Source organism: Dryas octopetala, chromosome 6 (genome assembly GCF_963921425.1).
Source record: "Dryas octopetala chromosome 6, drDryOcto1.1, whole genome shotgun sequence".
In the NCBI taxonomy this organism is placed as follows: Eukaryota; Viridiplantae; Streptophyta; class Magnoliopsida; order Rosales; family Rosaceae; genus Dryas; species Dryas octopetala.
In genome coordinates this window covers 11,190,653-11,207,235 of record NC_141371.1, presented here as the reverse complement: position 1 = coordinate 11,207,235, position 16,583 = coordinate 11,190,653, and the positions used below count along the sequence as shown (strand labels likewise).

The following is a 16,583-nucleotide window of genomic DNA, read 5'->3' as shown; positions in this document are numbered from 1 at the left end:
TTGGTTAAAAATAGGTCACAGCATAAGAAACAATTAGAAATTGTTTTGTTTGGTGGCCACATTGATCACATTCTAATGGCTTGAAAGTGAAAGGCAATGTTGGTTTTGATAATGTCAAGTTGGCATGAGCAGTAACAAGCAGATATTTCGTGTTTTCAGTCTCACAAAACACCAAACCAAACCTGTACTCATTATTTCCCAATGACCTGCATTCTTACAAATTGGGGTACACATACACTCCCATGTCTCGTGGTAAAATTTTGAATCCAACCCCAATGTACAATCAAAAGAATGGCATTATTTAGTGCTTCTTTCTAGTCTCTATCTCCCTCTTTCACTGTTTGTACAAGCCTGAATGAAAATTAAGCAGAGATATGTTATTTACAGTAGAAGACCTGAAATCCAAGGGATTATTCCATTGCCTTAATGGATCATCAGACCATCTCATGTCAACGTTCTCAACCACCAATCCATTAATGTGTTCCATGTAGGGGTCGGCAATGGGCCGGGCCGGGCTGGCCCAGGCCCAATCTTTCGGGCTCGGGCCGGGCTCGGGCTTGAATTACAAGAGCCCAACAGAACTTTCGGGCCGGGCCGGGCTGGGCTTGGGCCTGAATACACAAATCCGAAGCCCACCCATCGGGGCTTGAGACTAACGGGCTTTAGAGCCGGGCCGGACTAGCCCGAACGGGCAGCCCAATAGGCCCGAACGGGCAGCCCAAATTAGGCTTTTTTGGCTTCTCAAATTGCTTAATTTATTGCCTAATTTATGTCTAGTTATAAAACTTAGCAGATACTAATTCATTGGTTTTGACTAATTCATTGGTTTTAACTTGCCAAAATTTTGCAATGTCAGCTCTCAAAGTCACAATTTAACAAGTTAACAACATATAATTTAATTATAAATAGAGGGGGAAATGCATCACTATAGAATGTGTACATCCCAACTAGGTTGGCACCTACACAACCTATCTATCATTTGCATTTCACATGTACATCCCAACTAGGTTGGCACATACACAACCCTCAAAACTGAAATGTATTGATTTAATTATACTAAAAGTAACAATATGCAGTTATGAGTTATGGGTGCTTAACTCCTTATGGAGTTTACAAATTACAAACCAATAGTGAAACTGAAAAAATAAAATCAGTTAATCAGGTGGCTGATTCAGCAGGGGAAAGGCTCTCTTCTTCAACAAATTCAGGTCTTGATAGCTTGATATTCATTAGATCCTCTGCCCAATCCTCCTCTTGAGCAGCCTCTTGCATTCTTGCCTCAGCTAAGCGCCAATCTTTGACGCAGATTAGAGCTTCTATAGTGTTCGGACTCAAGCTAGCCCTCTTCTCCGATACCACTCTACCACCTGCACTAAAAGCAGCTTCGGATGCAACAGTTGAAGCTGGAACAGTTAGCAAATCACGGGCCATGATGGAAAGCACAGGATATTGTGTATCATGTGATTTCCACCATCCCAAAACAGAAAATGCAGTTTCATCAACATCATCTAAAACCGGTGCATCAAGATAGTATTGCAAATCAGAAGTAGAACAAACAGAGGATTGCACCTTTGCCATTTTCAAGGCTCTCATAGCACTGTTTGAAAGTTAGGAATAGAAATTGGGGAAGAACTAGTACTACCAGAAACAGTACTTTGAGGATTAGTTGTGGTTTCAGTAGAGTTTCGTGATGATGCAGCAGGCACATTAGTCTTGTAATGGTCATACAATTTAAACAGAGAAGACTTAATTTCATCTACCTTTACCTTTATGTCATCTTCCTCACAACCAATAACATTTAACCACTCACTAATTGCCCAAATTTTTGAACCTAGGATCCATAACAGTAGCAAAACAAAACAATTTAGGAAAAGTTGCCCAATATTTATCAAATTTACTTTTCATAGCAACCATAGCAGTTTCAAATGCATTAATATGAGAATATGATTGAAATGCACAATGAATATCAATCAAACAAGTCAGCACACGACTAGAAGTAGGGATAATACACACCACATAATATTTTTGTTGAAGAATCAAAAGTCTTTAAAAAACCACAAACAAACTGAGCAACAAGCCAATCATGTTCAGATGGAATCGGTAAAGTAGAACTTCTAGTTGATTGATTTATTGTCTGAACATATCTATGCAAGGCAGCTTTATATTGAATCGCTACTTCTAACAATGCATATGTGGAATTCCACCTATGAGGAACATCATTGTCTATGTTTCTCTTATCCAAACGAACATCAACACAACATTTTTTCCAAATTTCATGTCTCTTATTTGAAGAATTCAAACTACGCACAATTGCAACAATTTTATCAATAGAAGGACCTAAAATAGCCAAACCATCTTGCACAATCAGGTTCATAACATGAGCACAACAACGCACATGAAAACATTTGTCTAGGCACATCATCAATCATAAGATATAAAGGCAGCAAATCAGCAACAAACATCATTATTTGAAGCATTATCTAGTGTAATTGAAAAAATTTATTGTGGATACGCCAAGAGTTGAGTTCCTCATGTATATGAGTTGCAAGTGACTGTCCACTGTGTGGATACTCAATCATTTTAAAACAAATAATCCTTTTATTTAAATTCCAATCAGCATCAATGAAGTGAGCAGTTAATGACATAAAACCCAATTTTTTGTCTAGAAGACCAAACATCAGAAGTCAAACAAATTCTGCCTTCATATTTTTCAAAATAAGACAGCAATTGAGATTTTCCTTCAACAACAGTTTCATAACATCCCTTTTACAAGTTGTGGCAGAAATTCCTTTATATTGTGGAGTAAAGCCTCTTTGAATCATTCCTTTAAAATCATGTTTTCCACGAAGGTAAAAGGTAATTCTGCCCTAACTATAAAATCAACTACTTCTTTTCGAGCATTTTCCTCTTTATAAACAAAATTTGACAAATTACCAGCAGCATTTGATTGTAAAAGCATTTGATTACCAATATTAACATTTTGGCTTTCAAGATGTTTCCTATAATGACGAGCTAAATGAGTAGTACCATTTGAAGAACTGCATCTAATTTTTTTCCACATATTGCACATTTTGCTTTTGTAACAGATTTACCATTTTCAATTTCAACAACTTTTTCAAACCAGTTCCACACTTCACTTCTACTGGATTTAGGAATAGAATTAGATTGGGGTGGATGGGGGGGAACCAATGGATTCATGGATTCCAATTACACTAGACTCTGGGTGAGTAGACATCCTAAAAAAACTACCAACAAATAACCAGCAAATAACACTACCAGCAAATAAATACCAGCAAATAACACTATCAGCAAAAAAATACCAGCAAACTGCAAATAACACTACCAGCAAAAAAAAATACCAGCAAACTGCAAATAAACACCAGATCTTATCATAAACACCAGATCTTATCATAAAAAAAATACCAGCAAAATGCAAATAACTGAAATTCAGCAAATTGCCATTTGCCACTCACACAGCAGCCAGCACCAGCACCAACACAAGAGGCCAACTCCTACACAGGACAGCTTCACCACAAGCTATTAATCTTCACCACAGCTACACACACAACAAAAAAAAAACACAATTAGTGAAACAGTGATGAATTTTTTGCTGAAATCACAAAAATGACAAAGGGAGGCAAACTGGCAGGAAAATGACTTACACTTACACAGTTACACGCAAAGGGAGACAAACTGGCAGGGAGCTTGCGGCGGAGTCGCTGGTGCGAAGGTGGCGTTGCGGTGGTGCTCGGACTGTCTGAGCGATAGTGCTATCAACTATCCGATCGCAGTTCAGATCTCGATCTGATCATTAATTGATCGGATCGAGTCCGATCGATCGGAGTTGGTGGGTTGGGCTTGCTTTCTGGAGAGAGGCTGGGTTGCTAGGTAGCCTGGGTTCGATCGGAGTTGGGGGTGGCGAGATGGTGAATCGGTGATGATGGTGATGATGGAGAGAGGCTGAGACTGAGTGAACCCTAGGAGAGGCCGAGAGGGTCTGAGAGTCTGATGTTGAAGGGGTTAGGGTGGCGAGATGGTGAATCGGGGTTAGGGTGGCGAGATGGCGAGATGGCGAGATGGGGTTAGGGCCTTAGGGGTTAGGCCGAGAGGGTGGATGGCGAGATGGCGAGGTGGATGGCGAGATGGCGAGATGGCGAGGTGGCGAGATGGCGAGATGGCGAGGTGGCGAGATGGCGAGGTGGCGAGGTGGATGGCGAGATGGCGAGGCGGAGGTGGCGAGATGGCGAGGTGGCGAGGTGGATGGCGAGATGGCGAGGTGGCGAGATGGCGAGAGTGATGATGGTGATGATGGAGAGGCCGAGAGGGTTTGAGAAGTGAGAAGTTTGAGACTTTGAGAGTGTGAAGTTTGGCGAGATCACAGATCACTGATGACTGATGTTGAGAGTGTGAAGGAGGCGGCGACTGTTGAGAGTTAGGGTTATAGTGAAAGTGTGAGACAGTGAGAGTGTGAGACGTTTATATACTTATGACTTAGGGTTTAATATTTTATTAGTTTAGGGTATTTTGGGGTTTGGGCTTAGGGGTTTGGATGGGGTTTGGTCCGTTTGGATGGGGTTTCAGGGTTTGGATGGGGTTTGGATGGGGTTTGGATGGGGTTTGGATTTTTTAATTTTATTACATGTGTAATATATGCTTTATTATATATTTTATTACATATGTTTTATAAACAAATGATGCAATTGTGTTTTTAACGATCTGAACCGTTCAAATTTTAATTTCTCACTCAAAAATAATTCATGCAAAAAATTAGCTCGATCGGAGATGTAAAAATGACGTAACGGTGGTCGAATTAATGAACGATCGTTGTTTTTCTAATGATAATCGAATGGGTAGATGAATTCCGATTTTGCTGATTTTTTGTAAGGATGATCTTTGACTATGAATATAGAAAATGAACGGTTCAGATTGTTGAAATCACGTTGTGGTCTTCACAATTATGAAAACAATAAGGTTTCAACGAGAAAGTTATTAAAATTATACTCTTCAACTCTTCAAGTGTATTTATATGTAGAAGCTCATATATCGATCGTGTTTTCAACGATCCCGAACCGTTCAAGTTTTAGTTCCCCACTCAAAGAGAATCCCTTGCAAAAAATTAGCTCAATCAGAGATGTAAAAATGACGTAACGGTGGTCGAATTAATGAACGATCGTTGTTTTTCTAATGATAATCGAATGGGTAGATGAATTCCGATTTTGCTGATTTTTTGTAAGGATGATCTTTGACTATGAATATAGAAAATGAACGGTTCAGATTGTTGAAATCACATTGTGGTCTTCACAATTATGAAAACAATAAGGTTTCAACGATAAAGTTATTAGAATTATACTCTTCAACTCTTCAAGTGTATTTATATGTAGAAGCTCATATATCGATCGTGTTTTCAACGATCCGAACCGTTCAAGTTTTAGTTCCCCACTCAAAGAGATTGCTTGCAAAAAATTAGCTCAATCAAAGATGTTAAAAATGACGTAATGATGGTCGAATTAATTAACGATCATGGTTTTTTTAATGATAATCGAACGAGTAAATGAATTCCGATTCGACCGATTTTTTGTAAGGATGATATTTGACTATCAACATATAAAATGAACGGTTCAAATTGTTAAAGTAATGAACAATCATGCCATCATGGTTTAATAACTTCAATTATAGTTGTATTATAAAAATTGTATATGCACATATACATTTATGTTTTATTATAGTTGTAAATTTGTAATGTTGTATATAATTTTAAAAGTTTATTATTTATGGTATTACATACTTACATAGTATAGTTTACACTATTACTATTTAGTATTTACTAACATTATAGAATTATAATAACTTAATAAACATATTAATAATTTATTAGAATAAACAAACGAAAAACCTATTAAATATGTTATGATTCACCAATTAGACAAATAAACTAGTTAGCTCAGTTGGTTGAGAGTTGAAATTTGTTCTATGAGGTCTCAAGTTCGATTTAGAACATAGCCAAAATCCTATATTTTTTTTATTGAAGATATTAAACGGGCTTTGGGCTTTGGGCTTCGGGCTTTGGGCTTTGGGCTTTGGGCTTCGGGCCGGGCTTTGGACCGGGCTTTGGGCGGGCTTTGAGCGGGCCTAAGCGGGCCGGGCTTTGGGCGGGCCGTGGGCTTCAAGGGGATGGCCCAAGCCCAACCCAAAAAATTTCGGGCCGGGCCGGCCCGGCCCAAATGTCGGGCCACATCGGGCTTCGGGCCCAATGGGCTGGGCGGGCTTCGGGTGGGCTTCGGGCCTTGGGCTATTTGGTGAGCCCTAGTTCCATGATGATGCCAGCTGTGCTGTGATTAACCAGTCCCTGGCACCCTGGTCTGTAGTCTACCAACCCACCAGCATAGTTGGTCCATCTTCTGTAAGTCAGATTCAAGTTAATGAATCTCAAATCACTAAGAAGCCCACCTTTAGAACCTGATAAGGAATACACCATTTTCGGAAATTGAAGTGATGTTAACGAAGATTAGGTTAGAGATTGAACCCTCCTTTGAATCTGAGTCTCGCGGACAAGTAGTAACATAAATAGGCTCTGCTCTTCCCCACCAGGATGGGTCATAGTATCTTGTGCTGATGTTAATGTTTGAGAAGGTAACATCGCTCACATTTCCTGCACAAGGTGAATAATTAGTTGTCTCATTGTACTGAGAAAGCTATTAAAGCTAGCTGAAATCAGCTATTAAACAGTTACCAAGTCCAGTTGCTACTTAGTTAAACCAATTTGTTGGTTGATTCAACTTTGAAGACAGTCATACAAACCACAGAAAAAAAAAAAGTTTGTTTAGGAAAGTCCTCATGCTGCGTCAGCTGCTGTCAACAGTTGATGCACGCGAGACCTACTGTGAGACCCACATGCATCTACGGCTGACAGTAACTGACCTGCTGCTGCGCCCAGTATAAATAAGTTCATATCAATATATGCAAACTTTCAGAAAGCTGACCAATTTGCATACAAACTAGCGCTAAGCTAGCACCAAGAGATTAGTCTGCAAGTTCTATATTAAAAGTTCAAGCTTAGGTTCAAACAATCTCATCAATTACTTTGATAAGCAGATTGTAATGGTGAAAAATGCACCGATCTCCATTCCATGGTCATGACAATAATGCAAGAAATGCTAGTGAATATTATTTACCTCCATCGCGTATTTGGAATGCCAGCCCTCTATGAGAATCTACAATAGTGATATTGTCGAACACCAGACCCTTAAAATCGAACCAACTAGCACTACCAAGTTTGATGGCTGAAGACTTTGTTCGAATCCAAGAATCTGTTACTGTTAAGTTATAAAGGGGGGCCAGTGTATGTCTTTGGACAGATAGCATCATCTCCGGTATCGATATGGCATCTAGTAATGACTGTATTATTCGAATCCTCAATATCTATCCCATCATTGTTGGGTGTATTAAAATCTCCATAAATTGAAACATCTTGAATGGAAATGTTCTCACACTGTACAATGTGCAAGCTGCAATCATGCAATGTGTCCATCAGATACATGGCTAGAGTTCAATGTTGTACAACTAAAGAACATAATAGTCAACCTAACCACAGCCTTAACAGATGTGAAGTGATTGAGAATGCGGTCCGAAAATGTGGTACAAATAGTTGAAAGACTTTAATTTATTTTTGGTAACCAAACTTTGATATGTGTCCCCATTTGGGACCTAAATTCAAATTTTCTCTAATTGAGTACCTAAACTATGATTTTGTATCTAATCAGTCGTAAATCCTAATTTTGTCAATCAAATTAACAGAAGTAGTCATGTGCATTTTCCATGACCACATTCCTAAAGGTAATTAAGCCTATTCATGTGCATTGCACGAGACAACTTTTACTAAATTAGGATACAAACTTATTAGGTACAAAAACATAGTTTATATAATCAATTTGTACATGACAACTTCTCTTAATTTAAAAAACAAAATTAGGATTTATAACTTATTAGATTCAAAAGCTAGTTTAGATACTTAATTGGGGAACGGAACAAAATTTGAGTACCAAAAGTGTAAAAAAAAAAAAACTTAAAGGAAACAAGTGATTATATTTTTCTCTTAATTAGCAATAACTGTTGTACATGATATTTGAATTCAGAATCTCCTCCCACATAGTAGAGACAGACTGATTGCCACTAGACCAAATGGTCATTCGAGTGACATTGTATAAGGTTGAGTGTGATTTGTAACTTAGGGTGACACTGTATATGGCTGTGTGACTTGTAACTTTAGCTAATAGGCTATAGCGACAAATCTCAATAATTGAACCATTCAATAATGACAATATCCATATGTTGAATGTTTATCATTTTATATATATATATATGTAAATTAGAAGATAATGCCATAATGAAATTAAGAATATATTAAAAAACGTAAAATAAAAAAAAAATTGGTAATTAAGAAAACGCACCACCAATAAGCGGGCTGACGCAACTGAAGATTGGAAAGCTTGACGTTTCGACAGCCAATGAAGCCGACGAGTCTGGGCCGGCACTCGTCCCCCAAGCAAGCACCGGTCCAGTTCCAGCTCACCATCACGTTCTTCCTCGCATCGAACCTCTTCACGAACTCCAGGCCCTGCCCGTCCACCACTCCGCCGCCGGTGATCCCGACGTCGCTGGCGTTCTCCGCCAGCACCACGTACCACCTCCGCTGCTCGCGAGGGTAGTCCTCCAGCCTCGGCCCGCCCAGGATCTTAGCGCCTTCTTCGATGTCCAATACGACGCCGGATTTGAGGTGGATCGTGGCCGTCAGGTAGGTGCCTGGAGAAGGGAAGGTGACGTGGCAGGGCGTGGTAGTGGCGGGAGGACAGCTGTCGATGGCGGATTGGATGGCGGAGGTGTCGTAGCGGACGCCGTCTCCCGCGGCGCCGAATGCGGTGACGGAGACGGTGGTGGGGGTGGTGGGGAGTTCGATGATGGGTGACGTGGCGGAGTGGGATTGGGATTGGATGAGAGGAAATAAAAAGAGGAAGAAGAAGAAGAAGAAGACAGTGATTGGTTGGATGAGGAGTGGAGGAGGTGGGGGAATGGCCATTTGGAATTTCGGCTGCTTTTAAAAGTTTGAAGTCAATATACTCATCACTCTGCTTTTATACAGGGTGCAAATAGAGAATGATTTAAATATAGTTATTTATTTATACATTACTATTACTCTCTTCTATGATTCAAAACTTTTGTATAATAACAGTTGTGTATATTTATTGTGTTTATCTCTTTGATGATCATTTGAATTAACATCTGAATTATCACGTGATGAAAGAGATAAACACACAAAATATATACACTAGATAAATTTTTATCATAATTGCATATATTTTTCATGTAATTAGTTTGCGGATGCATTTGCCTCCCAAGCTTGAACAGATTGGAGTAATATCATCTGTTGGGACTTGAACGTTTTTCTTCAAGGATAGTAGATGACTAAGATGAGTGCCATTGGAACTTTATGTTATGCACATGGCTTGTTGTCAAAGTTGATATTGTTATTAACCATAAAAATGTGACAATGAGAATTGATCCAGAGATCCGTGGTGACAAAGCTTTTTGTAAAGGCAAAGAACAGAAAGAAGCTACTGGAATTAGGAGGTAGCAGTGTGCCAGTGTGTGTATATAGGATATCGATTGGAGGTCTGCAACTACCACCATTGTAGAGTATGGCATAGGTACTCAACATCTCTGCAACTAATATGAGAAATTTCTCAGCAATAATGAAAGTTCCTATCTGCATAGATATATATAGCTCACTAGTCACTACTAATACCAGATAGGACTTTCTTTATTTACTACTCTCATTCTGGGCCTAGTTGGATTTATGGGCTTTATAAAATTCCATTGGGCCCAGGGAGGGTGATTCAGCTCTTGTTTATGGGTTTGGAGAATAACAGCTCGGCCGAGGGGGGGGGGCTATTCACACCACCCTATTTTGCTGAGTTGACCACCCCCCTAAAATTTTGCCCATTTTTGACCATTTTGCCCCTGCATGCCCATTCTCCAAATTTTGGCCAGCCACCTCTCCCCGCCGCCGGTGCAACCCCACCGCCGGCGCGACCCCTCCCCTTCCCACCGCATCTCCCCTCCTCTTCTCCTCCCCCACCCATCCCCTCCCCTCCCCTCCCCAGCCCGCCCCCACCCAGCCAGCCCACCCCTACCCAGCCAGCCCCTCCCCAGCCCGCCCGCACCCCCTCACACCAAGCCTGCCGCCGTCGCACCCATCCCCAGCCCGCCCGCACCCCTCACTCCAAGCCCAGCCCCCGTCGCACCCCCCAGCCCCAGCCCCCGTCACACCCATCCCCAGTCTGCCCGCCCCCACCCCTCACCCCAAGCCCAGCCCCCGTCGCACACCCCAGCCCCAGCCCCCGTCGCACCCATCCCCCACCCCCGATCTGGAGGTCTATGGGGTCGCGCCGGCCACCCATGGTGGTCCGGTGAGGGAGGGAGGCAGACAGAGGGGAGAGAGAGAAGATGGCAGAGAGAGGGAAGAGAAAGAGAAGGAGATCGGGCCAGGGGAGGGGGGGTCGCGCCGGCGATGGGGAGGGGTGGGTCGCGCCGGCGGTGGGGAGAGGGGGTCGCGCCGGCCATGGGGAGGGGGTGGGTTGCGCCGGCGGCGGGGAGTGGTGGCCGGCCAAAATTGGAGGGGTGGGTTTTTTTTTTATGCAGGGGCAAAATGGGCCAAAAGGGATAAAATTTGAATGGGGTGGTCAACTTAGTAAGTTTGGGTGGTCTGAACAGCCCCCCTAACAGCTCTCCAGTCCAAATTTACTGTTTAGAGAACAAGAGAATGTTGTTTTTCATATGTTTATATTACAAGTTTGCTGCACTTACTGAATACAAATCCTCCATAAGAAATTGAGCTGTACATGGACTTTCACCAAAGGCATAGGCTGCATAGCAAATCCTCAATAACCATTCAAATTCTAATGCAAAATTCATTTAAATTGAACTGTAAATGAGGGGGGGATTATTTTGGTCTTTGCACGTACAGGGACTAATTTAACCATTACTTAAACATTCTGTAGTCCCAAAAAATAATTACTAAATAGAAAATTAAGGAACCACTTTCAGAACCACATTAGCTTTCATCTTAGCCCTTGTTATGTCATAAAAGAAACAAGTGCAGAGAACTTGATGGTGCACGGCGAACAAAGAAGTTCTTCAATAATAGTCAAGCAGAGGTTCATTCAATGATTTTACAAATAGGAATCAATCAATCAGTTCAAAAAATAAGTAATAGATTGAATGACCCTCAAAGTTAGAATATACATATAGTTATATATTATAAGAATAACATACCAGATCTATTTCCTCTCTAGTTGAGGGAAATCAGGATTTTTAACTGACCCTGACAAATACGAAACACAGAAACCCGCCATGAATTCCGAAGCATTTCCTCTACTTCCTGCTAACTACTAATTTAATACTATACTTGATATATACACTTCTACTGTAGAACTTAATTACGTCTTCACAGCTCAATCTTCAAGTGACTTGTGTGCAGAGATGCTGTGCAACAATAACAAAAATGAAGTTAATCCCACTATTTCATATTGTTTTTTGGGTAAGAAATGGAATAAATGGTGCCTAATGTATACTTGTCAACAAAAATATGACTACTTGGAGTGTGAGGATAGCACACTAAAGCAAAATTCTTCTATCTAGAAAACTTTGCCTGAAAATGTGATATGCAAACCACGTTGTCAATGGTTAGGTTTTGGTCTTTTTGGAGGCAGATAAACAAAACAGATGTATGAACAATAACATTCATTCAAGTCTACCTGAATTTGCTGAAGAGTCGCAACTGATAAGTGAGGCCTCTGGAGTAATAAAAGTATGGTTATCTTCTTCCCTCCCCCAACCTGGCTGCTGAAGCGCATCAAAATGCCATTGCTGTTGGTACTGTTGTCTGTTCCCATTGATTGGGACTTCTGGCCACATCAGAGGTGTAACCATATTGGAGAGGTTACTTTCCATTAGAGATCCACTCTGAAAGTTATGGAGGATAACCAAATATATCAGTCACATATTGAGTATCAACCTTTGAACACTAAATCAAGGATAGAACTTGCTCCATGAAGTAGTGTAGCCTGTCAATTACCACAACTCTACTACAAACAAAGAAAATGTTCCTCGTCCATGGACCCCCAACTCCAGGAGTCCCACTAAATAGGTATAACTCCCTCCGGTTAATCCCCATGTAGGGGCATTGTGCATGGACCTCCAATTGCAGGAGTCCCTCTAAAACAAACACAAAATATAAATGACATCTAGATTGTCTGACTATTATAGTAACTTAATTATTAATAATAATCTATCATAATCTAAAGAAAAGTCAAAAATTAAATGTAGCCAGATGCCAGACAGAATAGATGGTCCAAAACTCAACCACTGGCCTGACATATTAATGGTTGAAAAGTGTCATACTATCATTTCATATTTGGGTAGCATTTTGTAATGATGCAAATTAGAAATCCAAAATCTTCAATTTGACATCATTAGTATATGATTACAGGCCAAACCAAGGTGCAAGTAACTAGTCTAAAATTATTGCATAACAGGCAGGCATGCATCCATACCCCAAAAGGAGTACTGAACAACTGATAAAACAAAAGTACAGCTTAGCAATACCCAAAATAAAAACAAAATAGTAATTAAAGGAGCTACATAAGACTTACTTCGGTAGCCAATATATTATCGAGGTTGAAATCAATTCTTGGGTTGACTGCCGCAAGTCTCATTGATAAGAACTGAAATAAATGAAACATTTAACCAGAATGAGAACATGGTGGTGAAAGATAGTTCAAATTATCAGTACGATAACTTCATTCCTAGGATTGTTTCGACTTTTCACTTGCTTTGTAGCTAAAAGTGGGGGAATAACTAAAGCAGGTAAAAGTACTCGAAACCAAAATGGTGGTACGAAAGGACAGGATCTAGAGTCTAGATCCATAATGATGCACAAGTACTTGGCAAAGTTAAAGATGAATAATTTTGGATTTTCAGCAACTCTCTAAGACCTTTTGAAAATGGAAATGCTATACAGGGAAGAAGGCACTGAAAATATACAAACCAGGTCCCAAGTTTAGATGACTATGGTAAGTTTTGCGCAAGGGATTTTATATGACATATCCGATGGTTAAATCACATATCTCTGGATTACGTTTCCACTTAGCCCACTTAAGGTGCAGAAGTACCCATCAGTTAGTTCCAGCCTCATTCAAAGGAACAATGGAATAAAGGATTCTCCAACCAGTTTTTTTCAAGTTCAAGCCTTCTTATTGCAGAGTGTTAAAACTATTACTTGAGATGTATGAGAAGTGCAGCAGGCCTGACCTCAACTTGACGTTGTAGGGATTGCACATGATTGATGATTTCATCCAGAACCAATGCTGTACCTGAAATCTGCAAAGCAAAATTGTTTTAGTCAGTGACTATGGAAGTTGGAAGCATAAACTATTTCTAAGAAAATGCGCTCAAATATTCTAATGATTCAAGGTATTCTTTAAAGAACATTTAACACACATTCAACCCAACAAGATGGAACAAACCCTGTAATTACTGGGAAATCCATCTCACGATCGTAATGTTTCATCTCCTCATGTACAATTTAAAGGTATTAGCAAAAAAGAGTTTGAACCTCTACCATTTGGCCAAATGAGGAAAGCACCTTTGAAACTCAAATATTTTTATGGCAAGATGCAGACTCAAGTGGTAGTTACAAATTTGGATACATGTCAAGAACAATGAATCAGATATACACTTAAAGAAACAACTCATTATAAAAAAGAGCGTTCTCATTTGGCCTTTCCACAAGGTAAATATCAGGTGGAGTAAGCTATACTGATCTTATAGCTCCAATCATTAAAATTTTACAGCAATCTCACCAGTTTTCAGCAGTGTAAATCTCACTGGATCAATTGCAATGTGATTGTCTTTAATTGTATAAGAGAGCTGCTAGCAATTAATATCAATTTATTTTCAACTACTGAATCTATGCCCTACCTCTGAAATTTCAGAAAAAAAAATGATTAGTGTGGTCCCAGGAAAAGGCAATTTGCTGATTTTATTTAACAATTTTGTCCTGACCAATTTTACAGAGGAAGTATCCTAGAAAGGCCCAAATACTTGCCATCAACCTCTCCATGCTACAGATCTTTGCTTCAGCTTAATCAAGTGAATAACAAATGGGACTCTTTATCATATCATAATGTCCCACGCAGTTAGGTCAGGGGCAGGTTGTTAAAGGAGGTTTTCTCTAGTCTTCCTTTTTCTGTCATCCAACTAAGGATGGCTACCAAACTCTTATAGATGACAGTACTATGCACCCCCAGAAGAGGGCTTAGCATTTAACTTGTGCATGGGACCCATAAATATCTAATTCAACATGCCCACTATGTGGGTCTCCCAACCAAGCACTTCAACTCAGTCCAGCTAGCAAGCCTAGCATTGCCCCATGACAATGTTTCAAGCATTAAAGGGTAGATACAAAATTGAAAGAAAAAAAATTCAGCTATTTTATAATTAGTCATATTTCCTTTTCTTTTTCCTCTCTTGTTTGCTGGGCACTTCTAAGAAGTTGAGACTAATTTGGAAGTACAAATTGTCATTTGACAAAAAAAACAATATATATATATATCCTGACCAAAATTAAAAGAAAATCCAGATGTCAAAATTAACCTAAAAAAAGACTCCTCACCAAACCCAGTACCCCACCCCCACCACCACCTTTCCTTTCTCACAATTCTCCTCACAACAACAAAAAGAAAAAAAAAAAAATGCAAGTGCAAATTACGGAAATGCCACTGGGACAAGCCACCGAGCAGTTTTCTTGGTACAAAAGCAAACAGTTTTGTGAAAAAGGTGACAGTGACAAAACCGTTATTAAAAGCACATAATCTAAAAACGTAATTGCACTTTTCCTGACACATATTCAATTATATAATATAATCCCCAAAATCTGAATCAACCAATTAATCCAAAGATTAAGATCGCAAGTTAATCACAAACCTTGTTGCATCCTGGGACCAGCTCCTGCAGCAGCTTCATCCTAGCATTGATCTTCTCTCTCCTCGCCTAAAATAAAATCCCAAATAAAAAATAATAATAATAATAAGAAAGAGAGTACAAATAATGTTCCAGAAAAACCTTATTTAGCAGAAATGAACTAATTAGTGAAAATTAATTATGGGTTTAATTTAATTAAGAGATTAAGAGATTACTCGCTCTGCTAAGCTATGGCTGTCTGTGGCTTGACCACGACGGGCTCGGACGTGAACATAGGGAATCTTCTCAGCGTCTTCTTTGATTTCGCTCTTGCTCTTCTTCGTCGAGACTTTAACCTGAATATCAGAAAATTAGGGAATTCATTCATTCGCTTCAGGGGCACGAATTTGGGGAAAATCACGAAAAGGGGAAACCCTAGAAACCCTAAATCGTCGGATTACCTTCTTCTCTCGCTCCTTTCTCTTGGCCGAGGACCTCTGGTTGTTGCTGTTGTTCTTGGTCTCGAGCGTCAGCTGCGAAGAAGAGTTGGGGTTGGAGTCGGTCTCGGCGGGCTCGCTCTTCACCTTCTCCAAATTGGCGCCGGAGTTGGACGGCACGGAGCTCGTCTCCGGCGGCGAGTGGTCGCCGGCGAAGATCGAGAACTTGGTGGCGCGTTCGATTAGGGCGGTGTTGGTGGGGAAAGTGAGGTTGGAATTGAAAGGAGGAGGAGGGTTGGGGTTGGGGACGTAGGAGGGCTGGCCGGAGATGGCGGCGGCCGGCGTCGGAGCAGCGTCGGAGTCCGGCGAGAGGTGGAGGAGCTCCATGGCCTGGGTCGGCGGGAGTTCTAGAAGCGCGGTGAAGGAGCTGGCGCTCTCCGGCGGCACCATCATGAGACGGTGGATTTCTTCGCGGAATTGGAGGGATTCGAGTCCGGGTTCTTCGTGTTCAATGGATCCGGGTACGGTTCCTGCGTTCGGGTCCATGGGTCTCGGTCGGAGTTGGGCAAGCAATTGAACCCAAAACCCAGCTCAAATAAGCAAAACCCAAACTGGTTCTCAACTCCAACAACAAAAACACTGATGCACACACACAAACAGTGCTAATTAAGCAAAACCCAGAAATTCAATGAAGCTCTCGAAACGAACAGTGGAGAAATTTGGGAGTGAATGAGAGAAAGGAAATGTGGGCAAAATGGGCTAGTGGGTATATATAGAATGGTTATGGCGGTCAAAGAGTCTGTTTTCTGCTTCTCTGTGTAGACTGTGTGTGTGTTCTGGTTCAGTGGGTTTTCTGAAGAAAGAATACTTCTAAACCATTTGAAGTATTGAGAAAGCAACGTTGCTTGCTTGGAGTGTCCTCCTTAATTTTTATACGGGAAACGAGTATTCTTACTTCCATTTGTGACAGTACTACAGTTCGTTGAGCTGAGGTAAGAGATAAAATGGAGCAAAGGGGACCACTCTTTGCTAAACGCTGCCTCCATTTTCCTTTTCTTTCACTTTTACCCTCCAATTCAACTCCTTTTTTCATTTTTGCTCTTTTCCTTAGACTATTAGTATTGTACAATG

General features: G+C 40.7%; 2 protein-coding genes across 2 annotated transcripts; both read right to left on the bottom strand.

The window, feature by feature from the left end:
• LOC147282357 (Pectin lyase-like superfamily protein) lies at window positions 1-9,190 on the bottom strand. The gene is given in 6 exon segments (XM_086248011.1): window positions 1-487; window positions 6,314-6,463; window positions 6,465-6,649; window positions 7,173-7,332; window positions 7,334-7,505; window positions 8,448-9,190. Coding segments are annotated over 6 exon segments (1,446 nt in total). The 5' UTR covers window positions 9,074-9,190; the 3' UTR covers window positions 1-334.
• A 1,977-nt stretch (window positions 9,191-11,167) lies between these two features.
• Window positions 11,168-16,583, bottom strand: LOC147282356 (transcription factor bHLH48-like). Its single transcript, XM_086247886.1, has 7 exons — window positions 15,477-16,583; window positions 15,252-15,371; window positions 15,040-15,105; window positions 13,366-13,434; window positions 12,708-12,779; window positions 11,811-12,018; window positions 11,168-11,538 (listed from the first exon to the last, which is right to left on the bottom strand). Exons 1-7 carry the CDS (start codon window positions 15,996-15,998, stop codon window positions 11,501-11,503), a joined length of 1,095 nt encoding a protein of 364 aa, XP_086104012.1. The 5' UTR covers window positions 15,999-16,583; the 3' UTR covers window positions 11,168-11,500.